The 26,328-nt window shown below is 45.7% G+C and overlaps 1 protein-coding gene across 1 annotated transcript in view; it reads left to right on the forward strand.

Moving 5' to 3' along the window:
* Positions 1 to 26,328, forward strand: part of LOC126427225 (probable cationic amino acid transporter) — a 546,247-nt gene that overhangs the window by 439,109 nt on the left and 80,810 nt on the right. Inside the window, exons 8-9 of the mRNA XM_050089463.1 lie at positions 6,246 to 6,370; positions 14,935 to 15,083. Coding sequence (XP_049945420.1) covers positions 6,246 to 6,370; positions 14,935 to 15,083 — 274 coding nt within the window. The remainder of the gene's footprint in view (positions 1 to 6,245; positions 6,371 to 14,934; positions 15,084 to 26,328) is intronic.

A 26,328-nucleotide genomic window follows, 5' to 3' on the forward strand; every position in this document is an offset into this window, starting at 1 on the left:
TACACTCTGACTTAATTTAGCAAAAGAATTAATAAAACCGGAAAATCGAAAGTTAATTTAGTGACTGAAGTTAATAGTGAGTTTTCTTTCTGAAGCACATCGAAATCCAGTAAAATACGGTTAGTCTTGGACTACCTCAACAATCATTTCAAAAGCTACTTGAATCTACGCAATTTAGAAATAAGAGATTTAACTTTGATCTTGAATTAAATGATTCTGAACAATTAACAATAGTAAAATGTAGTACGTACCAAGCTGAGCTGCAGTCACAGGTAAGCTAAAATATGGTAACAAAGCTCGCACTCTTAATTCGTGCTTGTGTAATCTGAATATTGTAGCCAGCTCTGAGACTTTAACTGAACTTTGAAATTAAAGCAGCGAAATAGAATATTACTTTAATGCTGGCGTTTGAATTTCAATGACACTCGGGTTCATTTCGGAAAAGGAAGGGACTCTGCTTGATAATGCAATTGGGACAATGAGCAACAAACGTTCATGCTAAGTTGCTGTAATTATAGTTACGAAAATGGAACAAGATTAAAAGCTGAGGTCTGCCATACAGCTCTAAAACTTTACGTGCGTCCAGTCTTCCTTGTCGGTTGATTGAAGGTTTGAAGCCGTCGGTCGAGGAGGTGGCGACAGTCACTCATTGTCGGCCGTCGCTGTTGCAGAAGCTGGATGTTGGCGCGCCTTCTTCTCGAGACGGTCACCAGGCGAAACGGGCTCTTGATGTGCGCTAGTTAATGTTTCCCGTCCGCGACACGATGTCAGAAACTATCATCGCAAGTCGAGCGCAATTACATGCTGCCAAACCCCGAAAGCGCGGCAACTCGCGGGAGCGTCACACAACACACCTGCTCCACTCGCTACTCCAGCCAGACTCCTTCTGCTCTGCCCGCGCTCCACGCGGCAGAGTTAACACTCCCAAAGATCCTACACACTTTGAGTCTTCACACGACCTATCGATGTAATCGTTCGATAGCAGTTTTCCCTAGGCAAGACCCAGCGTAAAAATACAAATAATATTTACGAAACAAACCAATTATACATCGACATAAGTGCATAAATATATATATATCCAAACAGTAAAGCAATTACAATATGTAGACACAGAAATGTCATATATTCAGGTAACAAAAATAAGGAAAACAAATTATAGTACAATAGATGGAAATAGGAGAATATGCATTTCCGGCGTTACACCTTCAAGACACTGTCCATTCCGTTCAACTGCACTTGCAAGTCCTTTGTTGTCTCTGACAGAATTACAATATCAACGGCGAACCTCAAAGTTTTTATTTCTCCTCCATGGAGTTTAATTCCTACTGCGAATTTTTCTTTTGTTTCCTTTACTACTTGCTCAATATACAGATTGAATAACATCAGGGAGAGGCTACAACCCTGCCTCACTTCCTTCCCAACCGATGCTTCCCTTTCATGCCCCTCGACTCTTATAACTGCCATCTGGTTTCTGTACAAATTGTAAATAGCCTTTTGCTCCCTGTATTTTACCCCTGCCACCTTCAGAATTTGAAAGAGAGTATTCCAGTCAACATTGTCGAAAGCTTTCTATAAGTCTACAAATGCTAGAAACGTAGGTTCGCCTTTCCTTAAACTATTTTCTAAGATAAGCCGCAGGGTCAGTATTGCCTCACGTGTTCCAACATTTCTACGGAATCCAAACTGATCTTCCCCGAGGTCGGCTTCTACCAGTTTTTCCATTTGTCTTAAAGAATTCGTGTTAGTATTTTGGAGCCGTGGCTTATTAAATTAAGAGTTCGGTAATTTTCACATCTGCCATCACCTACTTTCTTTGGGATTGGAATTAATGCTTAACTTTTTTTAATGCGTCTGTGTGTATGGAGAGCAGGGGGGACTTTTTTGATGAGTGTACATATGTCCAGTGTCGTTTACGTGACCACCAGCCAAAAGCCTGAATAACCACTTTTGCAGTAGCGGACCGCTGCAAGACGTGCAGGAAGAGAGGCAATGGGGTTCTGGAAGGTTCTCAGAGGATGTGGATTCATGGCGACTCCAGTGTCGTGGCAAGTTCCCCTACGTTTCTCGTTTGAGGGTCTATGCCGCGAACAGCCCTGCTGAGGTGTTCCCACAGATACTCGAATGTGTTTGAATCTGGGGAGTCTGGTGGTCAAGGGAGGATGGCAAACTCATCCTGGAGTTGTTTGAACCACACACGCAGACACATTCAAAAAAATTGTTCAAATGGCTCTGAGCACTATGCGACTTAACTTCTGAGGTCATCCGTCACCTAGAACTTAGAAATAATTAAACCTAACTAACCTAAGGACATCATACACATCCATGCCCGAGGCAGGATTCGAACCTGCGACCGCAGCGGTCGCTCGGCTCCAGACTGCAGACACATTCCATTGTGTTGCTGGTGATTGCCACCATGCCGAAGATGAACAAACCGCATGCAACAAGTAGTTTATCTTGTAGCGAAATTGAAGTAGATACTTCAGCAAAGGGCTTAGAAGAGCAGTTGAACGGAATGGATAGTGTCTTGAAAGGAGGATATAAGATGAACATCAACAAAAGCAAAACGAGGATAATGGAATGTAGTCGAATCAAGTCGGGTGATGCTGAGGGAATTAGATTAGGAAATGAGACACTTAAAGTAGTAAAGGAGTTTTGATATTTGGGGAGCAAAATAACTGATGATGGTCGAAGTAGAGAGGATATAAAATGTAGACTGGCAATGGCAAGGAAAGCGTTTCTGAAGATGAAAAATTTGTTAACATCGAGTATAGATTTAAGTGTCAGGAAGTCGTTTCTGAAAGTATTTGTATGGAGTGTAGCCTTGTATGGAAGTGAAACATGGACGATAACTAGTTTGGACAAGAAGAGAATAGAAGCTTTCGAAATATGGTGCTACAGAAGAATGCTGAAGATTAGATGGGTAGATCATATAGCTAATGAGGAGGTATTGAATAGAATTGGGGAGAAGAGAAGTTTGTGGCACAGCTTGACTAGAAGAAGGGATCGGTTGGTAGGACATGTTCTGAGGCATCAAGGGATCACCAATTTGCTATTGGAGGGCAGCGTGAAGGGTAAAAATCGTAGAGGGAGACCAAGAGATGAATACACTAAGCAGATTCAGAAGGATGTAGGTTGCAGTAGGTACTGGGAGATGAAAAAGCTTGCACAGGATAGAGTAGCATGGAGAGCTGCATCAAACCAGTCTCAGGACTGAAGACCACAACAACAACAACACTTCCTGTGAGTTAGTATGGGCAGAGGTCATTGTTGGCAACCTGATTAAATTAATAATCGGATCCTTTTACCGACCTCCTAATTCAGATGATACAGTTGCTGAAAGGTTCAAAGAAAACTTGAGTTTGATTTCAAACACGTGCCCGACTCATAGTTGGTGGTGACTTCAATTAACCCTCAATATGTTGTCGAAAATACATGTTTAATTCCGGAGGTACGCATAAAATATCATCCGAAATTGTGCTAAATGCATTCTTTGAAAATTATTTCGAGCAGTTAGTTCATGAGCCCACGCGAATAGTAAGCGGTCGTGAAAATACACTTGTCGTCTTACCAACAAATAATCCTGAGTTAATAACGAGCATCAAAACCGATTCAGGGATTAGTGAACACAGAGTTGTCGTAGCGAGACTGAATATTATAATCCCCAAATCCTCTGAAAATAAGCGAAAAACATACCTATTCAAAAAAGCGCATAAAAATTCAGTTGGCGGCTTCCTAAGAGACAATCTCCATTCATTCCAAATTAATAATACAAGTGTATACCAGATGTGGCTTAAATTCAAAGAAATAGTATCGGCAGCAATTGAGAGATTTATACCAAATAAATTAACAAAAGACGGAGGTGATCGTCCTTGGTACAAAAAACGGGTTACAACAGTGTTGCAGAAACAACGAGACACAACTTGCCAAGTTTAAAGAGACGCAAAATCCCCAAGATTGGCGATCTTTTACAGAAGCTCAAAGTTTAACGCGGATTTCAATGCGAGATGCCTATAACAGTTTCCATAACAAACTTTCCCCCAAAACCTGGCAGAAAATCCAAAGAGATTCTGGTCGTATGTGAAGTATGTTAGCGGCAAGAAACAATTGATGCCTTCTCTGCGCGATAGCAATGGAGATACTATCGAAGACAGTGCTGCCAAAGCAGAGTTACTAAACACAGCCTCCCGAAATGCCTTCACAAAAGAAGACGAAGTAAATATTCCAGAATTCGAATCGAAAACAGCTGCCAACATGAGTAACGTAGAAGTAAATATCCTCGGAGTAGTGTAGCAACTTAAATCACTTAATAAAAGCAAGTCTTCTGGTCCAGACTGTATACCAATTAGGTTCCTTTCGGAATATGCTGATGCATTAGCGTCATACTTAACAATCATATTCAACCGTTCGCTCGACGAAAGATCCGTATCCAAAGACTAGAAAGTTGCACAGCTCACATCAATATTCAAGAAAGGTAGTAGGAGTAATCCACTAAATTACAGGCCCATATCGTTAACGTCGATATGCAGCAGGATTTTAGGACATATATTGTGTTCGAACATTATGAATCACCTAGAAGAAAACTGTCTATTGACACACACTCAACATGGGTTTAGAAAACATCGTTCCTGTGAAACACAACTAGCTCTTTATTCACATGAAGTGTTGAGTGCTATTGACAAGGGATTTCAGATCGATTCCGTATTTCTGGATTTCCGGAAGGCTTTTGACACTGTACCACACAAGCGGCTTGTACTGAAATTGCGTGCTTATGGAATACCGTCTCAGTTATGTGACTAGATTTGTGATTTCCTGTCAGAGAGGCCACAGATCGTAGTAATTGACGGAAAGTCATCAAGTAAAACAGAAGTGATTTCTGGCGTTCCCCAAGGTAGTGTTATAGGCCCTTTGCTGTTCCTTATCTATATAAACGAGTTTGGAGACAATCTGAGCAGCCGTCTTCGGTTGTTTGCAGATGACGCTGTCGTTTATCGACTAATAAAGTCATCAGAAGATCAAAACAAACTGCAAAACGCTTTAGAAAAGATATCTGAATGGTGCGAAAATGTGGCAGTTGACCCTAAATAACGGAAACTGTGAGGTCATCCACATGAGTGCTAAAAGGAACACGTTTACTACGGTTACACGAGAAATTAGTCTAATATAAAGGCCGTAAATTCGACTAAATACCTGGGTATTACAATTACGAACAACTTAAATGGGAAGGAACACACAGAAAATGTTGCGGGGAAGGATAACCAAAGACTGCGCTTTATTGGCAGGACACTTAGAAAATGTGGCAGACCTACTAAGGAGACTGCCTACACTATGCTTGTCCGTCCTCTTTTAGAATACTGCTGCGCGGTGTGGGATCCTTACCAGGTAGGACTGACGGAGTACATCGAAAAAGTTCAAAGAAGGGCAGCACGTTTTGTATCACCGTGAAATAGGGGAGACAGTGTCACAGAAATGATACAGGATATGGGCTGGAAATCATTAAAAGAAAGGCGTTTTTCGTTGCGACTGAATCTTCCAATCACCAACTTTCTCCTCCGAATGGAAAATATTTTGTTGACACCGACCTACATAAGGAGGAACGATCACCACAATAAAATAAGGGAAATCAGAGATATAGGTGTTCCTTCTTTCCGCGTGCTGTACGAGATTGGAATAATAGAGAATTGTGAAGGTGGTTCGATGAACCCTCTGCCAGGCACTTGAATGTGATTTGCAGAGTATCCATGTAGATGTAGACATGATCCCCGGGGATAGATGCATACTTCTGTGGGTACATTGTGGTTTCGAGAATGACGAGATCACCCACGGAATGCCACGAAAACATTCCCACCGGCCGGGGTGGCGCTTCAGTCTGGAACCGCGCGACCGCTACGGTCGCAGGTTCGAATGCTGCCTCGGGCATGGATGTGTGTCATGTCCTTAGGTTAGTTAGGTTTAAGTAGTTCTAAGTTCTAGGGGACTGATGACCTCAGATGTTAAGTCCCATAGTGCTCAGAGCCATTTGAACCATTTTTGAAAACATTCCCCAGACGAAAACACTCATTCGTTCTTTGCTTACAGACGTTTTCTGCTTTACACGCCAGCCGTCATCTATCCGGCAAAGCATAAAACGTGAGTCGTGTTAAAAGGCCACTCAGCGGACGTCCAGAGCTGGATCTATGCCATACGCAGACCCTTAATTAACGACGAAAATTGTTTTGTAAATTAATGTGTGTCGTGGTTGTTTACAGGACACTGTCTCGCGTGTGGCAGGCTACGGGAACCCCAGCCATAGCAACCTTCAGCTCTGGGATAGCCGCTGCGTTGGCAGCCCTGCTCATCCAGCTTGAGGTGCTGGTCGAGATGATGTCCATTGGTGAGTACTGACCCCGCCTGCAGTGCTTCAAACCTTAACAAATCGATACGCCCGTTATCTATTATCGATGTAATTCTGGTTCCTGTAATTCCTGACTCGCTATTTTAGATCAGTGACTGCCTTCACTCGGCTCTAGCAAGGACTCGTCTTCCGAAACTGCAAGTACCGAGGAATTACTCACTAATGCTACTTGGTACTGGCCGATATCGACTAGAGTATGAAGGTTTAGTAACCAATTACTAAGGTCATAGTGTCTGTATGTTCAGATTCACTGATGAGCGAAAGCACTATTGAACCGTGAATTTATTTTCAAAACCTTTTTTGAAGAATTTACTTTATTTACTAGCGATTCATCAAGAACATTAACACATTTAAGCACACTATGTGGGCGTGGAAGTAGTTGCGAGTGGGTAATTGATGAAAACAAATTAAATATCTTTCAACAAATGGAAATTTTATTCCTAGAAGCCCTTTTTTATTGAACAGATTTAAAATTATAATCAGAAAGCACCCTCTAAATATCAAGTTACAATTTATTGAGAGGCAGAAAGAACAAATTTTGACAGTATGAGCTTTAGGGCTGAGAACCTTGCCGCTCCCTTTTGACACGGCCGTAGTCACGACCGCTCACGACGACCTCTGAAAGACTACACTGGTCCGAATCTGGAACACACTAGATTATTTTAAACTAAAAATTTTAACAGCACATAAATTACGCACCCCATAGGAGGGATGGAAATGGTACAGAACACTAATATTTTAAAAAAATTACTTGCCACCGAAGGTGCAACTCGATTTTAAAAAAAAACCTTACGGTGGAAGTGTGGCAACTTTATACCCATGAAATGCAGTCTTACATAAAATATACAAACATGCTCTACATTACATATATACCGCCTCTCAAGATGATAGGCAAGATAAAAACATATTTCAGGAATTCGGCCGTTACACTTCAAGCAATAAATTCGTTAACACCGAATCCGACAAACATGACAGAGCCAGCTATTAACGTACGGCAGGCCGACAACAGACACTAACTGCCTACAAATGCGGACGAGAGACAGACGAGCAAGCTGGGGACGAGAGACCGACCAAGAAAACAAGTGAAATGAAACAAGATATCTCGAATCACTTAACTTCTAATAACTGCGGCTGCGATCGATTTATGGCGAAGACCGCGCGCAGCACCCCCAAATCGCTCTCCCGAACCGTCCGCTGCCAGCCGCTTCAACGGACGCAGGGAGGCGCGCCGATCTCCCGTCTCACGGCGTCGCAGCTCGCGCCGGCCAGACCGATGTCGTGGGTTGACTCCTGCTGGTCTCGTGTCGGCCGCGAAGCCACTACCCCTCGCTATACGCCGCGGCCCACTGGACTCACGCGGCGAGCTCACATGCGCCGACGCTCAAGGCGGACAAGTCATCTCGTGTCTCAGTGCGCGACCGACCAACCGATCGATCCGAACGCCAATGATCATTGCTTAAACAAACGCGAGCAGACTGACGGCCTAACACATACTGGCACTCCGGACGACAGACAGACACTGACTGCCCCACACTGACCCGGCTGAGCAACTGATCAGACTCACCCCCAACTGGCGAGTTTTTTTTTTCCTTTATTGAGTTTCGATTCCCACTAAAGGGGGCGGGCTGGCAGCAGCTTATTACGCCGCTCTTGAGCCTACAGAATTTGTTTTAAAAAGATGAAGGTAATAAAAAATAATAACAGTTGGCGAGAAAATCTGTGACTTAAAGGTAAAATGGCAGAAAATTCTGGAGAGTAAAACATAAAACACAGGGTGGATGATGCTAATAAAAATACACAGGAAGCAGAAAAATAATAGACAGACAATTAAAAAAACACGGCGACAGTCTGGGTTCTGTTCGCAAGAGATATAAAAAGCACACCCAGCGACAGCATGATTTCTGTTCGTAACACTGTGGAAGGACGCACAACGCTGAACACTCACTTAAACACTGCACTAAAAGTTGGCACAAATATGACATACCACACCCGAGAGCAGGTGGAGGGGGAAACTGGTCAGATGATGGGAAAAAGGGGGGGGGGAAGGAGAGGAAAAGTGAAAAGTGAAGGGGGAGGGGAGGAAAGGAGCCAATGGAAGAGGAGGATCCATAAGAGGGGTGGAGGGTGCTGAGCAGACGTGCCAGGGAGTGGGGAAGGCAGAGGAGGGGAGTACAAAAGGACTCGGGGGGAAACTGGCGAGCTCATAGGGCCCCTTAAAAGCACGTGAGCAGGCCACCTTTGCGCTTTCCCACCAGAGGAAGACACCAAAGCTGCGATTGCCACAGCGGCGCCACCGCCAGAAACGGAGAGCGACTGCTTCACACTACGCGCTGCGGCGCACTCTTCAAAACAGCAAATTTTACCACGGCTCAACTATGGCCAGTTTACACGACAGCTTTGAATGCCACCTGGTAGTGTTGTAGGCATACGAAGCGGTAAGGAACGCATATAAGTGGAATACAGACGAACGGAGATGCAATCGATCGACGACAGGGACTACAAATGGGGAAGTCTACTGACATGGCCGGTTTTGAGGAGGGTCAGATTGTTATGGACTGCCGCCTGGCAACGAGCGTCTTGGAAATGGCGAAGCTCGCTCGTTGTCGAGCTGCTGACGTGAGCCTCCGTGGAAAGTGTCTGGACGACAGTGAACCAGAGTGGGCGACGAGGCGTTGCGCGTCCAAGCCTCGCCACAGAACGCGCAGGCTGCAGGCTTGCCCATTCTGTTAAGCGGGCTGGTTGGGCAGCGATCTGAATCGGTCCTGACCACAGACTGAAATGCTGCTGCAGGCAGAAGTGTTTCGGAGCTCACCATTCAGCATACGCCCTACACGTTTCCTTGTTGAGCCGACTACATCGTCACTCGTGACTATAATCTCGTGAATGGTCGCCTTGACCACGTCGGCCATTCAGATATCCTGAGCTACTCAAATCTCCAACTTAGCCACAACTGACGTAGTACCACTGCCAATTACCCTCACTACCGTCACACCTCACAAGAGATCTGGCAGAGAAACAAAGAAAATTCTGTTGTTGTTGTTGTTGTTGTTGTTGTGGTCTTCAGTCCTGAGACTGGTTTGATGCAGCTCTCCATGCTACTCTATCCTGTGCAAGCTGCTCCCAGTACCTACTGCAACCTACATCCTTCTGAATCTGCTTAGTGTATTCATCTCTTGGTCTCCCTCTACGATTTTTACCCTCCACGCTGCCCTCCAATACTAAATTGGTGATCCCTTGATGCCTCACAACATGTCCTACCAACCGATCCCTTCTTCTAGTCAAGTTGTGCCACAAACTTCTCTTCTCCCCAATCCTACTCAACACCTCCTCATTAGTTATGTGATCTACCCATCTAATCTTCAGCATTCTTCTGTAGCACCACATTTCGAAAGCTTCTATTCTCTTCTTGTCTAAACTATTTCTCGTCCATGTTTCACTTCCATACAAGGCTACACTCCATACAAATACTTTCAGAAACCACTTCCTGACACTTAAATCTATACTCGATGTTAACAAATTTCTCTTCTTCAGAAACGCTTTCCTTGCCATTGCCAGTCTACATTTTATATCCTCTCTACTTCGACCATCATCAGTTATTTTGCTCCCCAAATAGCAAAACTCCTTTACTACTTTAAGTGTCTCATTTCCTAATCTAATACCCTCAGCATCACCCGACTTAATTCGACTACATTCCATTATCCTCGTTTTGCTTTTGTTGATGTTTATCTTATACCCTCCTTTCAAGACACTGTCCATTCCGTTCAACTGCTCTTCCAAGTCCGTTGCTGTCTCTGACAGAATTAGAATGTCATCGGCGAACCTCAAAGTTTTTATTTCTTCTCCATGGACTTGAATTCCTACTCCGAATTTTTCTTTTGTTTCCTTCACTGCTTGCTCAATATACAGATTGAATACCATCGGAGACAGGCTCCAACCCTGTCTCACTCCCTTCTCAACCACCTGTTCCTTTTCATACCCCTAGACTCTTATAACTGCCATCTGGTTTCTGTACATATTGTAAATAGCCTTTCGCTCCCTGTATTTTACCCCTGCCACCTTTAGAATTTGAAAGAGAGTATTCCAGTCAACATTGTCAAAAGCTTTCTCTAAGTCTACAAATGCTAGAAACGTAGGTTCGCCTTTCCTTAATCTAGCTTCTAAGATAAGTCGTAGGGTCTATATTGCCTCACGTCTTCCAATATTTCTACGGAATCCAAACTGATCTTCCCCTAGGTAGGCTTCTACTAGTTTTTCCATTCGTCTGTAAAGAATTCGTGTTAGTATTTTGCAGCCGTGACTTATTAAACTGATAGTTCGGTAATTTTCACATCTGTCAACACCTGCTTTCTTTGGGATTGGAATTATTATATTCTTCTTGAAGTCTGAGGGTATTTCGCCTGTCTCATACATCTTGCTCACCAGATGGTAGAGTTTTGTCAGGACTGGCTCTCCCAAGGCCGTCAGTAGTTCCAATGGAATGTTGTCTACTCCGGGGGCCTTGTTTCGGCTCAGGTCTTTCAGTGCTCTGTCAAACTCTTCACGCAGTATCGTATCTCCCATTTCATCTTCATCTACATCCTCTTCCATTTCAATAATATTGTCCTCAAGTACATCGCCCTTGTATAGACCCTCTATATACTCCATCCACCTTCCTGGTTTCCCTTCTTTGCTTAGAACTGGGTTTCCATCTTAGCTCTTGATGTTCATGCAAGTGGTTGTCTTTTCTCCAAAGGTCGCTTTAATTTTCCTGTAGGCAGCATCTATCTTACCCCTAGTGAGATAAGCCTCTACATCCTTACATTTGTCCTCTAGCCATCCCTGCTTAACCATTTTGCACTTCCTGTCGATCTCATTTTTGAAACGTTTGTATTTCTTTTTGCCTGCTTCATTTACCGCATTTTTATATTTTCTATTTTCATCATTTAAATTCAATATTTCTTCTGTTACTCAAGGATTTCTACTAGCCCTCGTCTTTTTTCTTACTTGATCCTCTGCTGCCTTCACTATTTCATCCTTCAAAGTTACCCATTCTTCTTCTACTGTATTTCTTTCCCCCATTCCTGCCATTTGTTCCTTTACGCTCTCCCTGAAACTCTGTACAACCTCTGGTTTAGTCAGTTTATGCAGATCCCATCTCCTTAAATTCCCACCTTTTTGCAGTTTCTTCAGTTTTAATCTACAGTTCATATCCAATAGATTGTGGTCAGAGTCCACATCTGCCCCTGGAAATGTCTTACGATTTAAAACCTGGTTCCCATCCTGCTGGCTTGCTACCATCCCCACGTCGGCCTCAGAGAGTCGAACTGGCGACCCGCCGTGGACTGGAACGCTGCGTGTAGCTGGTGGTGTGACAAGCAACGCCGTCCAGGAGAGCTGCCACACTTGAATGAATCTCGTTAGAAACCCACACCTATTTATATGCTGCTGTGTGCCTCCGTTTAGCCATGGGCCCCACTTCACATCACGTACTCATAACACACTAGGTTGGCCAGTGGGCTCCTTCTGCCTGTGATTTGGGACATGCAAAACTGTGTAAGTAGGCTGTTTAGGTTTTTATGTTGGTAACGTCACCTAGCGCTCTGTATGAAAATCACTCACTGGCTGTGCTGTGTGCAGTCTGTGGCTGGTTGGCATTGTTGTAATATTCGCCAGTGTAGTGTTGGGCAGTTGGATGTGAACAGCGCGTAGCGTTGCGCAGTTGGAGGTGAGCACTTGCCCGCGAAAGGCAAAGGTCCCGAGTTCGAGCCTCGGTCAGACACACAGTTTCAATCTGCCAGGAAGTTTCATATCAGCGCACACTCCACTGCAGAGCGAAAATCTCATTCTGGAAACATCCCCCAGGCTGTGGCTAAGCCATGTCTCCGCAATATCCTTTCTTTCAGGAGTGCTAGTTCTGCAAGGTTCGCTGTGAGGACGGGGCGTGAGTCCTGCTTGGGTAGCTCAGTCGGTAGAGCACTTGCCCGCGAAAGGCAAAGGTCTCGAGTTCGAGCCTAGGTCCGGCAGACAGTTTTAATCTGCCAGGAAGTTTCATATCAGCGCACATCCGCTGCATAGTGAAAATCTCGTTCTGGTATCTCAGATATGCTTACTCTGTCTTTTAATTAAAGCCAGCACAAAGGAATAAATGTGCGAGTTCTAGCGTAACTTCTAAGTATCTCTTCGTGTATATTGAGGAACAGCTCAGCAAGTATTGCACGCAAGTTCGTAATGACGGCCCTTTCTCTAGACAAATTGTCTGCCATGAGGCTGAGCAAAAGTCACATCGAATTCGCTTACTGTCTCAAGTCATGCTTCTGACGGCACAAGTAAACTTCCCTTAGGAATCACGCACAACCAGCTGACAGAGTTTTCTGGTGAAACAGATATTAGCACTTCAGTAGGTGTGGCTAATGTTCTGTCGTACTGCCTGAACCGACGAGCTATCCGCCAAGGCACCGAAATCCCTCCACGGTACAGTGCAAACCCACGGATGCTGATGATCTCTCATAATTTTCTGCAGTCAGCTGTATATCCTCAATTTCTTTCTGCCCTTCAACCACTGACAGAGCTTCAGACATTCGGAAAAGCAATTGAGTACTGCTACAGTCACAAATGTTCCTTTTTCAGGTTCAAAAAAAGAAGCATTACATAGAGGACCGCCGAAAGTAATGCCACTTAAAAATAATAGCCTTATTCTATTTTTCGTATCTACTGCAGTTGGGTGGTCGTAAAAATGTCCCAGGCTCCTTGCAGGAGAAAAAAGTCTTCCAGACAGTCGTAATTCCGCCTGGCAGTAAGTACATACACTACGTGATCAAAACTGTCCGGACACCCCCAAAAACATACGTTTTTGGTATTAGGTGCATTGCGCTGCCACCTACTGCCTCCATATCACCAACCTCAGTAGTCATTAGACATCGTGAGAGAGCAGAATGGGGCGCTCCGCGGAACTCAAGGACTTCGAACGTGGTCAGATGATTGGGTGTCACTTGCGTCATACGTCTGTACGCACACTCCCAAAGATTCCTGGGTCCGTTGTTTCCGATGTGATAGCGAAGTGGAAACGTGAAGGGACGCCTACAGAACGACTGCGCACAGGCCGACCTCGTCTGTTGACTGACAGAGACCGCCGACAGTTGAAGAGGGTCGTAATGTGTAATAGGCAGACATCTATCCAGACCATCACACAGGAATTCCAGACTGCATCAGGATCCACTGCAAGTACTATCACAGTTAGGCGGGAGGTGAGAAAACTTGGATTTCATGGTAGAGCGGCTGCTCATAAGCCATACATCATGCCAGTAAATGCCAAACGACGCCTCGCTTGGTGTAAGGAACTTAACCATTTGAAGATTGAGCAGTGGAAAAACAATGTGTGGAGTGACGAATCACGGTACACAATGTGGCGATCCGACGGCAGGGTGTGGGTATGGCGAATGCCGGGTGAACGTCATCTGCCAGCGTGTGTAGTGCCAACAGTAAAATTCGGAGGCGGTGGTGTTATGGTGTGGTCGTGTTTTTCATGTAGGGGGCTTGAACCCCTTGTTGTTTTGCAGCACAGGCCTACATTGATGTTTTAAGCAGCTTTTTTCTTGCCACTGTTAAAGAGCAATTCGGGGATGGCGATTGCATCTTTCAACTCGATCGAGCACCTGTTCAAAATGCACGTCCTGTGGCGGAGTGGTTAGACGACAATAATATCCCTGTAATGGATGGGCTTGCACACAGTCCTGACCTGAATCCCGTAGAATACCTTTGGTATGTTTGGAACGCCGACTTCGTGCCAGGCCTCACCGACCGACATCGATACCTCTCCTCAGTGCAGCACTCCGTGAAGAATGGGCTGCCATTCCCCAAGACACGTTCCGGCACCTGATTGAACGTATGCCTGCTAGAGTGGAAGCTGTCATCAAGGCTAAGGGTGGGCCAACACCATATTCATTTCCAGCATTACTGATGGAGTGCGCCACGAACTTGTAAGTCATTTTCAGTCAGGCGTCCGGATAGTATTGATCACATAGTGTATTTGACATCGTATTCTCTTAAGTCACAAAATAGACCTACAAGTACCCAGCCGCTGTGGCCGAGCGGTTCTAGGCGCTTCAGTCCGGAACCGAGCTGCTGCTACGGTCGCAGGTTCGAATCCTGCCTCTGGGCATGGATGTGTGATGTCATTAGGTTGGTTAGGTTTAAGTAGTTCTAAGTTCTAGGGGACCGATGACCTCGGATGTTAAGTCCCATAGTGCTGAGAGCCATTTGAACCATTTGAAGACCTACAAGTGGAATACATTTCGTGAATCCATTCTGAAAAGGTAAAAAATGTCTTGATGATCCAATGTGCATGCTCTCACAGCATCTGTACACTGGAGAGCCAAAGAAAGTGGTAGAGCTGCCTAATACCGTGTAGGGCCGCCGCAGGCACGCAGAAGTGCCTCAACATGACGTGGTATGGCACTCGAATACCAGTGTCTTTGGCCCTTCAGTGTACGGCAGGAGGGTCGGCTCGGACTGATGAACAGATTTGGCAGTGCTGCAAGTGCGAGATTTGCTGTGGTGTGTGGCAGGGACGCTGCTGGCGTACACGCTGGTGTCGACGTGCGTGCTCATCCTGCGCTACCAGCCGCACTCCACCAACCTGGTGGAGCTGCTGCCCCAGTCGCTGCGGACGCCCATCCGCGGCTCGCCCACCAAGGAGAACCTCAGCAACGGACAGGTGAGTCCGGCCCACACCTCGCTCATTAACCGCTCAGCATGCCCGCCCAGTTGGCCGTGGGGTCTAAATCACGGCTTTCCGGGCGGGAAGGAGTGCCTGGTCCCCGGCACGAATCCGCCAGGCGGATTTGTGTCGAGATCCGGTGAAGCGGCCAGTCTGTAGATGGTTTTTAGGCGGTTTTCCATCTGCCTCGGCGAATGCTGGCTGGTTCCCCTTATTCCGCCTCAACTACACTACACTCCTGGAAATTGAAATAAGAACACCGTGAATTCATTGTCCCAGGAAGGGGAAACTTTATTGACACATTCCTGGGGTCAGATACATCACATGATCACACTGACAGAACCACAGGCACATAGACACAGGCAACAGAGCATGCACAATCTTGGCACTAGTACAGTGTATATCCACCTTTCGCAGCAATGCAGGCTGCTATTCTCCCATGGAGACGATCGTAGAGATGCTGGATGTAGTCCTGTGGAACGGTTTGCCATGCCATTTCCACCTGGCGCCTCAGTTGGACCAGCGTTCGTGCTGGACGTGCAGACCGCGTGAGACGACGCTTCATCCAGTCCCAAACATGCTCAATGGGGGACAGATCCGGAGATCTTGCTGGCCAGGGTAGTTGACTTACACCTTCTAGAGCACGTTGGGTGGCACAGGATACATGCGGACGTGCATTGTCCTGTTGGAACAGCAAGTTCCCTTGCCGGTCTAGGAATGGTAGAACGATGGGTTCGATGACGGTTTGGATGTACCGTGCACTATTCAGTGTCCCCTCGACGATCACCAGTGGTGTACGGCCAGTGTAGGAGATCGCTCCCCACACCATGATGCCGGGTGTTGGCCCTGTGTGCCTCGGTTGTATGCAGTCCCGATTGTGGCGCTCACCTGCACGGCGCCAAACACGCATACGACCATCATTGGCACCAAGGCAGAAGCGACTCTCATCGCTGAAGACGACACGTCTCCATTCGTCCCTCCATTCACGCCTGTCGCGACACCACTGGAGGCGGGCTGCACGATGTTGGGGCGTGAGCGGAAGACGGCCTAACGGTGTGCGGGACCGTAGCCCAGCTTCATGGAGACGGTTGCGAATGGTCCTCGCCGATACCCCAGGAGCAACAGTGTCCCTAATTTGCTGGGAAGTGGCGGTGCGGTCCCCTACGGCACTGCGTAGGATCCTACGGTCTTGGCGTGCATCCGTGCGTCGCTGCGGTCCGGTCCCAGGTCGACAGGCACGTGCACCTTCCGCCGACCACTGGCGACAACATCGATGTACTGTGGAGACCTCACGCCCCACGTGTTGAGCAATTCGGCGGTACGTCCACCCGGCCTCCCGCATGCCCACTATACGCCCTCGCTCAAAGTCCGTCAACTGCACATACGGTACACGTCCACGCTGTCGCGGCATGCTATCAGTGTTAAAGACTGCGATGGAGCTCCGTATGCCACGGCAAACTGGCTGACACTGACGGCGGCGGTGCACAAATGCTGCGCAGCTAGCGCCATTCGACGGCCAACACCGCGGTTCCTGGTGTGTCCGCTGTGCCGTGCGTGTGATCATTGCTTGTACAGCCCTCTCGCAGTGTCCGGAGCAAGTATGGTGGGTCTGACACACCGGTGTCAATGTGTTCTTTTTTCCATTTCCAGGAGTGTATGTCGGCGATTGCTGCGCGAACAAGTTCTCCAGTACGCGTACACCACCATTACTCTATCCGAGAGTGTGTGAGACGTTCCCTGGGGGGTCCATCGGGGGCCGAACCGCACAATAACCCTGGGTTCGGTGTGGGGCGGCGGAGGGGTGAAGTGGACTGCGGTAGTCGTCGTGGCGTTGTAGACCAGTGCGGCTGCGGCGGGGATGGCGCCTCTCCGGTTTACATACAATACAACCACTCAGCTCTCGTCCCTACCAAAGTAAAGACCGATCGATGTCTACATCTACATCTACATGGTTACTCTGCAATTCACACTTAAGTGCCTGGCAGAGGGTTCATCGAACCATTTTCATACTACTTCTCTACCATTCCACTCTCGAATGGCGCGTGGGAAAAAGGAACACCTAAATCTTTCCGTTTGAGCTCTGATTTCTCTTATTTTATTATGATGATCTTTTCTCCGTACAAAGGTGGGTGTCAACAAAATATTTTCGCATTAGGAAGAGAAAGTTGGTTATTGAAATTTCGTAAATACATCTCGCCGCAAAGAATGCCGCCTTTGTTTCAGTGACTGCCACCCCAGCGCGCGTATCGTATCAGTGACACTCTCGCCCCTATTGCGTGATAACACGAAACGGGCTGCCCTTCTTTGCACTTTTTCCATGTCCTCCGTCAATACTACCTGGTCAGGATCCCACGCCGACCGTTGTGGTCGAGGGGTTCTAGGCACTTCAGTCCGGAACCGCGCTGCTGCTATGGTCTCAGGTTCGAATCCTGCCTCGGGCATTAATGTGTGAGATGTCCTTAGGTTAGTTAGGTGTATGTAGTCCTAAGTCTAGGGGACTGATGACCTCAGATGTTAAGTCCCATAGTGCTCAGAGCCATTTTAACAATTTTTTGAAGGATCCCACACCGCGGAGCAATATTCCAGCAGACGGGCAAGTGTAATGTAGGCTGTCTCTTTAGTGGGTTCGTCGCATCTTCTAACTGTTCTGCCAACAAAGCGCAGTCTTTGTTTCGCCTTCCCCACAATATTATCTATGTGGTTTTCCAATTTAAGTTGGTCGTAATTGTATTTCCCACGTATTTAGTCGAATTGACAGCCCTTAGATTTGTGCGATGTATCGTATACCCAAAATTTATCGCATTTCTTTTAGTACCCATGTGCATGACTTCGCACTTTTCTTTGTTTAGTGCCAATTGCCACTTTTCGCACCATACAGAAATTCTCTCTAGATCATTTTGTAATTGGAATTGATCGCGTGATCATTTTACTAGACGGTAAATTACAGCATCATCTGCAAACAATCTAAGGGGGCTGCTCAGATTATCACCTAGATCATTTATATAAATCAGGAACAGCAGAGGGCCTGTGACACTACCTTGCGGAACGCTAGATATCACTTCTGTTCTACTCGATGATTTACCGTCTATCACTACAAACTGTGACCTCTCTGAGAGTAAATCACGAATCCAGTCACACAACTGAGACGATACTCCAAACGCACGCAATTTGATTAATAGTCGCTCGTGAGGAACGGTATCAAGAGCCTTCTGGAAATCTAGGAAAATGGAATCGATCTGGGATCCCTTGTCGACAGCACTTCATGAGAATAAAGAGCTAACTATGATATTTTCTGAATCCGTGTTGGTTATGTATCAATAAGTCATTTTCTTCAAGGTGATTGATAATGTTCGAGTAGAGTCTCCAAAATCCTACTACATATTGAGGTCAGTGATATGGGTATGTAATTCAATGGGTTACTCCTGTTTCCTATCTTGAATATTGGTGTGACCTGTGTGGCGCAGTGGTCAGCACACTGGACTCGCATTCGGGAGGACGACGGTTCGAAACCCCCTCCGGCCACCCACATTTAGGTTCCCCGCGATTACCCTAAATCGCTGCAGGCAAATGCTGGGATGGTTCCTCTTAATTCGTGAGGCGATCTGCAGTCCGTCCACCGCGCACTCAGTGAGACTATCGCGTCTCTGGCAAAGTGTGATGCATTTGTAACAGCTCTAGCTGTTACGAAATGCAACTGCCCATCGCAGCTAGCGATAGCGGCGTTAAGATAACCTGTCCAAACTGTTACGGAGTTTCTCTCAAATCTGGCCTTTTGCAGACCTAAACACCAAATGAATACTGTTGCTATTTACGTGTACGATGTATGAAATCTCGGCTGCACTACAGTCTGCTCCAAATTTTGGATCACGAAGACGCGGCCGACTGTACTTTATTCGCAGCCCCACCGCTACTTCCTCAAGGAGACGCCGTACGAATGGGAAAAACCGACTGGTTAAAACCGACAGCGGTATTTTAGTTCTGAATAACCGGTATTTTGGGGTATTTATCTGCTCTCTGTTGCGGCAGGCATTTATGTCTTACTAATAACCTTGTAACCTCCCAACAGTAAAATGAAATAAATAATTATATCATTCGCATTCAGTATAACCTCCCCACAAAAAAATTCCGTAACCTCCCAACAGTAAAAACAATATAATTATTTATTTCATTCACATTCAGCGTAACCTTCCAACAGTTTATTGTTCCGTAACCTAGGAATAATAAAAATGTGACTCACTTATAACCTTTCAATAATTGACTGTGAATTTAAACTGGTAAATTTTGGACGTCTGCAGCGCTGCGTCGTGGCCCTGAAAAATCATTCTGAATAAAAAATGAAAATTCTTACCTCAATGAAGTCGCCGGATAACGCGTATATATCCGCTCCTATAAGAAATTTTTCTGGCACAGCCCAGTGCGATGCTGGCCGATAGATTTGTCATGTATAAAAGGAAACAACAGATTTTTCTTTACAATAATCGGGATGACCATGGATTGGAGGAATTACTAAATTCTTTAAATTGAGATGAATGATTGTCAAAAGTTAATTTTTATAAAAAATATTATTATTAAGAGATCTTTTTAAACATTTACATGGGACTTGATATAACAATAGTACATATGCGCGAGGCTGCTTTTACCTTATACTACAACGCTCAGGCTCCGCCATCGCTCCCCACGACCGGCCCAGCCAACTCGATACACCAGACTGCTCGCTACCAACTACTTACTCCTACTGACACACAGTCCCTACTGCAGCCAACACTGCTCTCTGGTCTGAGATTCTCTTATAGCTTACATATCACAGGCAGCGCGTGAGCAATCCATGGAAGTAAGAATAAGGGGAGATGGCGCTACGTATCCCAGCCGTACTACGTTTGAAGCCATGGGGGCGTGGCTCGCTGCCATGACACTCTGACCAAAACATTGCCAGTGTGCTATAGCGCTGCGTGTATTACAGTCGCTAATTGCACCATATACGCATGTAACGTCATCAGATTGTTTGTTTCAAAGTTTTTGTTTCAAATAAAATCTCTGAAAGGCGAAATTCCGCTTTTCTTCTGATTAAAAACAGTTTTCAATGTAATATTACGAATAGCTAGCCTTCAATGTAAACGATACAATTTTGTTAATTCACTAATAATCGTGTATCACAAACTAAATAATACAAACTGAAAACTACGTTAGCTATACCCTCCCTCCAAAGCCCCATAAATACATCTTGTTTGTAATACGTACTGGGACATTTCAGTTACGTTACACTGCTGGAGAACACTGTTCATTACCACCAATATTTACTGAAATACGGTACATAGAATGGCAAATCTACACAGTGTCCTGTTTGGGCCTATACTTTACGCCAGTTAATGTAGTGTTAGCTTTTAATTTGGTACATGATGAAGACAAAGTGAGTTACTCAACACTTCGATTATCGACGATACGTACGTATTATACTGAAGCGTGAACCTGAAAACTAAGACTTTAATTCTTTGAATTAACATACCTTTTGCAAATGTTTTGGGTGTGTAGGGAAAACTGATGGTACAGCATTTTCTCGGAGCCTTACTGTTGAAATGGAAGTTCGGTCTATGTCCTCTTCTCGGAAATGCTGAGAACATATAGTGCTCCATTTAGACGCACGCCAATTCTTCCTCCTCACGGCATTCTCCCACAGAGCTTTCCGACTTTCATTTTTAGGAAATCTAAAATCATACAGGAGAAAAACACGCTATAGTACAAGTACCGATGTAGCACACGTTCATTCACAATGAAGTTGTAAAATCACACTTAACGACACAACTTATACATGAAATGTTATTCCCTTCGATTTCGCATCACAATCAGAACGGTTCGTACATCCGAACAGCACACAAGTCACCATAATAGCGCAAAATCCTTCCAAAAGCGAGCTTACAGCAGCAATGTTTTCTTCACAGCTGTGACGTCACGGCGTCTCCCTCTATTCTTACCTCCATGGAGCAATCCATCGAAACTGCATGTGCTCGAGTGCGCTAGCAACAAATTCCTTAAACATGGACCTCTTACAGCCTAGTAAGAAAACCGAAATATCTATTAGCCAAAGCAACAATGCTAAAAGTTTTCATTTTGAATTCAAACTTTGTCACAAAGGGAGTGACTTTTATTTGTAAAATTTGCGTCGGTTTGAAATATTGCGTTATTATAAAAAATGGGCTATTTTATTAACAACGCCGACAGAAACGAGCAACAAAAAGATGCCATAAGAACTGGTACAGCATTGCTGAGACATTAATGTTCCTGTTGCCATATGTCTCGTTGTTCTTCAGAGGAATACAGTGCCGCTATGCTTACTGTGTGACTAAATCGCAGGTGACGTTTGTGTGCTCCGAAGAAGCGAAGCTTACGTGTGAATGCCTCTGACGTGTGGTGGAGACAAACAGCAAGACCTATACGTGTGTGTAATACATTGGGGCAGTGAGGGGCGAGCGACGTTTGTGTGCGTGAACCGTCAACCATAGCTCTGCCCGTCAACCGACAAACGGCAACAGGGCAATCCCACAGCCAGTCAGAGCGCGTGGTGCCAAGTTTCCGTAGTTTAAAAATGGTGTGTCGTCGACGTACACAACATTAGTACGAGGGCAGTTCAATAAGTAATGCAACACATTTTTTTTCTGAAACAGGGGTTGTTTTATTCAGCATTGAAATACACCAGGTTATTCCCCAATCTTGTAGCTACACAGCACTATTTTTCAACGTAACCTCCATTCAATGCTACGGCCTTACGCCACCTTGAAATGAGGGCCTGTATACCTGCACGGTACCATTCCACTGGTCGATGTCGGAGCCAACGTCGTACTGCATCAATAACTTGTTCATTATCCGCGTAGTGCCTCCCACGGATTGCGTCCTTCATTGGGCCAAACATATGGAAATCCGACGGTGCGAGATCGGGGCTGTAGGGTGCATGAGGAAGAACAGTCCACTGAAGTTTTGTGAGCTCCTCTCGGGTGCGAAGACTTGTGTGAGGTCTTGCGTTGTCATGAAGAAGGAGAAGTTCGTTCAGATTTTTGTGCCTACGAACACGCTGAAGTCGTTTCTTCAATTTCTGAAGAGTAGCACAATACACTTCAGAGTTGATCGTTTAACCATGGGGAAGGACATCGAACAGAATAACCCCTTCAGCGTCCCAGAAGACTGTAACAATGACTTTACCGGCTGAGGGTATGGCTTTAAACTTTTTCTTGGTAGGGGAGTGGGTGTGGCGCCACTCCATTGATTGCCGTTTTGTTTCAGGTTCGAAGTGATAAACCCATGTTTCATCGCCTGTAACAATCTTTGACAAGAAATTGTCACCCTCAGCCACATGACGAGCAAGCAATTCCGCACAGATGGTTCTCCTTTGCTCTTTATGGTGTTCGGTTAGACAACGAGGGACCCAGCGGGAACAAACCTTTGAATATCCCAACTGGTGAACAATTGTGACAGCACTACCAAGTTGAGCACTGAGATGTTTGATGGTGATCCGTCGATCATCTCGAACGAGTGTGTTCGCACGCTCCGCCATTGCAGGAGTCACAGCTGTGCACGGCCGGCCCACACGCGGGAGATCAGACAGTCTTGCTTGACCTTGCGGCGATGATGACACACGCTTTGCCCAACGACTCACCGTGCTTTTGTCCACTGCCAGATCACCGTAGACATTCTGCAAGCGCCTATGAATATCTGAGATGCCCTGGTTTCCCGCCAAAAGAAACTCTATCACTGCCCGTTGTTTGCAACGCACATCCGTTACAGACGCCATTTTAACAGCTCCGTACAACGCTGCCACCTGTCGGAAGTCAATGAAACTATACGAGACGAAGCGGGAATGTTTGAAAATATTCCACAAGAAATTTCCGGTTTTTTCAACCAAAATTGGCCGAGAAAAAAAATGTGTTGCATTACTTATTGAACTGCCCTCGTAATTTTGATTCCTACTGGCAACAGCTATCCAGGGTTAACATTTCGTGACACAATGCTAAAAAATATATCGGCTCAACCACTTGTTTATAGTGTAAAACACTAAGATTTACGCGTTTCGGAAGTCAAGTTTCCATTATGAGAATAATAAAAAGTAAGGGACCTGTTAAAACTCGCTAAAATGGAACATGCACCAGGCACAATAAAACTGATAATAAAATTAAAACACCGTGGCTACTTCCCTTGTTGCAGCCGTGTCTTCCAAGGTGCATCTCCACATAGTCGTCAAAACATAAAAAACTCTAAAATGGTGTCGCCTATGGTATTCCACATCTAACCACATGGCTCTCTCCTCTATCGTCGTAAACCGCCCGTGCGTCTTCGTCGATACCACACACCACGTAGCCAAACACGACACTGAAACGCGAGTGAGCTCACGCGCAAGTAAACAAGGAAGTCACAGAGATGTCTATACAAACAGACAACCTATACATAACGTACTTTAAACATAGCGATGCTTTCCGGTTTAATAATTTCGAAAAGTCAGCTGTAGCCACGCATATTTGGGAAACGGGACACCCCATGTTGGGAATAGATCAGGATCTCGTAATTTTACATAGACAGGACAAAGGCAAAAAGCTGGATCTACTACAACAGCTGGAAATTACTATACATAGCATGGATAATCAGAACACACTGAATGGACAGCTAACTGGTGATACAAATAATTTTTTCAAACATTTCACTGGTTTCTTTTAGTAACTACATTTTTAGCAATTGGCAGGATACCATCATTTCATGAGGTCCTTGGAACATGTATACGTATCTGTTTGTATAGACATCTGTGACTTCCTTGTTTACTTGCGCGTGAGCTCACTCGCGTTTCAGTGTCGTGTTTGGCTACGTGGTGTGTGGTATCAACGAAGACGCACGGGCGGTTTACGACGATAGAGGAGAGAGCCATGTGGTTAGATGTTGAACACCATAGGCGACATCATTTTAGAGTTTTTTATATTTTGACGACTATGTGGAGATGCACCTTGGAAGACACGGCCGGCCGGCCGAAGTGGCCGTGCGGTTAAAGGCGCTGCAGTCTGGAACCGCAAGACCGCTACGGTCGCAGGTTCGAATCCTGCCTCGGGCATGGATGTGTGTGATGTCCTTAGGTTAGTTAGGTTTAACTAGTTCTAAGTTCTAGGGGACTAATGACCTCAGCAGTTGAGTCCCATAGTGCTCAGAGCCAAGACACGGCTGCAACAAGGGAAGTAGCCACGGTGTTTTAATTTTATTATCAGTTTTGTTGTGCCTGGTGCATGTTCCATTTTAGCGAGTTTTAACATGTTCTTTTACTTTTTATTATTCTCATGATGGAAGCTTGACTTCCGAAACGCGTCAATCTTAGTGTTTTACACTATAAACAAGTGGTTGAGCCGATATATTTTTTAACACTGACATTCACAACCACAACCTCTCATCCAGTATGGATAAAATCAAAGTTCGTGACACAATTTTTTTTTCCACCTGTATATGTGCAGTGTGCAACACATGGCCACCTCCTGGTCCATTCGGCAGTTTCGCGCTCTCGTCGCCGGACATCCATTGGATTGCAGAGTGGCACCAACCCTAGTCTCGAAATATTTTTACGAAGTGGCACAACAGTGAAGTACAATCCTTCATTTACTTTAAAGGATTAAAGATTTGTCTACGATTTCTATGAAACGATAAAAGAGGAAGATAATTGTGTTAACAGTAATAAATTGAAAATTTAACAACAATTCATTCATAATACACAATAAAAATAGAAAGTATCTGATCTGCTCTCTGTGCCTACATAATATGCATTTATCTGTTTATAGTCCTCGAAAACGGAGAAATTCCCATGAAAAATATTCTACAACCACAGTTTTCACCCTTTAACACTGACTATTCGTAATGGCCAAATAGTAGTACGAATTCTGATTACCACATGACTTTTGAACAGAGTTTCAAAAAAATTACACTCATGCTCATAAATTAAGGATAATTACAGAATGTGGTGCCACACAACGTGGCACTACACACAACTGGCGCTAATAGCATAGGCAGATAGGGAACACACACGACACAGACCTGTAGGTCCGCGGTATTGGTGATAAGTTGAGAAAATCGTCCCGAAACACGTGTGCTACAAAACGCCACTGTTTCCTGCGCATGTGCCCTCACGTCAGTATGGGATATGACCATCATGCACACGTACACAGGGTTGGCATACTCTGGATCAGGTGGTCGAGCAGCTGCTGGGGCATAGCCTCCCATTCTTGAACCAGTGCCTGTCGGAGCTCCTGAAGTGTCGTAGGGGTTTGAAGAAGTGCAGCGATACGTCGACCGAGAGCATCCCAGACGTGCTCGATAGGGTTTAGGTATGCAGAACAGGCAGGCCACTCCATTCGCCTGATATCTTCTGTTTCAAGGTACTCCTCCACGATGGCAGCTCGATGGGGCCGTGTGTTATGATCCACCAGGAGGAAGGTGGGACCCACTGCACCCCTGAAAAGGCGGACACACTGCTGCAAAATGACGTCCCGATACACCTGGCCTGTTACAGTTCCTCTGTCAAAGACATGCAGGGGTGTAGGTGCACCAATAATAATCCCACCCAACACCATCAAACCACGACCTCCATACAGGTCCCTTTCAAGGACATTAAGTGGTTGGTATCTGCTTCCTGGTTCAAGCCAGATGAAAACCCGGCGAGAATCACTGTTCAGACTATACCTGAACTCGTCCGTGAACATAACCTGGGAGCACTGTACTAATGACCATGTACTGTGTTCTTGACACCACGCTTTACGGGCTCTCCTGTGACCAGGAGTCAGTGGAATGCACTTTGCAGGTCTCCAGTCTGTTCAGTCGTCTGTAGACTGTGTGTCTGGAGACAACTGTTCCAGTGGCTGCGGTAAGGTCCCGAGCGAGGCAACCTGCAGTACTCCGTGGCCGTCTGCGGACACTGATGGTGAGATGTAGGTCTTCTTGTGGTGCTGTACACTGTGGAAGTCCCGTACTGTGGCGCCTGGACACGTCTCCTGCCTGCTGGAATCGTTGCCATAATCTTGAGATCACACTTTGTGGCTCACAGAGGGCCCGTTCTACGACCTGCTGTGTTTCACCAGCCTCCAGTCGCCCTAGTATTTTACCCCTCAATATGTGTTCTTTGAGCCGCTTTCAACACACAGTCACCATTAGCACGTCTGAAAACGTCTGCACACTTACTCGCTGCACCGTACTCTGACAGCACCAACACACCTGTGCGTATGTGGACTGCTGC

The sequence above is a fragment of the Schistocerca serialis genome, chromosome 11, assembly GCF_023864345.2.
Source record: "Schistocerca serialis cubense isolate TAMUIC-IGC-003099 chromosome 11, iqSchSeri2.2, whole genome shotgun sequence".
NCBI classification, from domain to species: Eukaryota; Metazoa; Arthropoda; class Insecta; order Orthoptera; family Acrididae; genus Schistocerca; species Schistocerca serialis.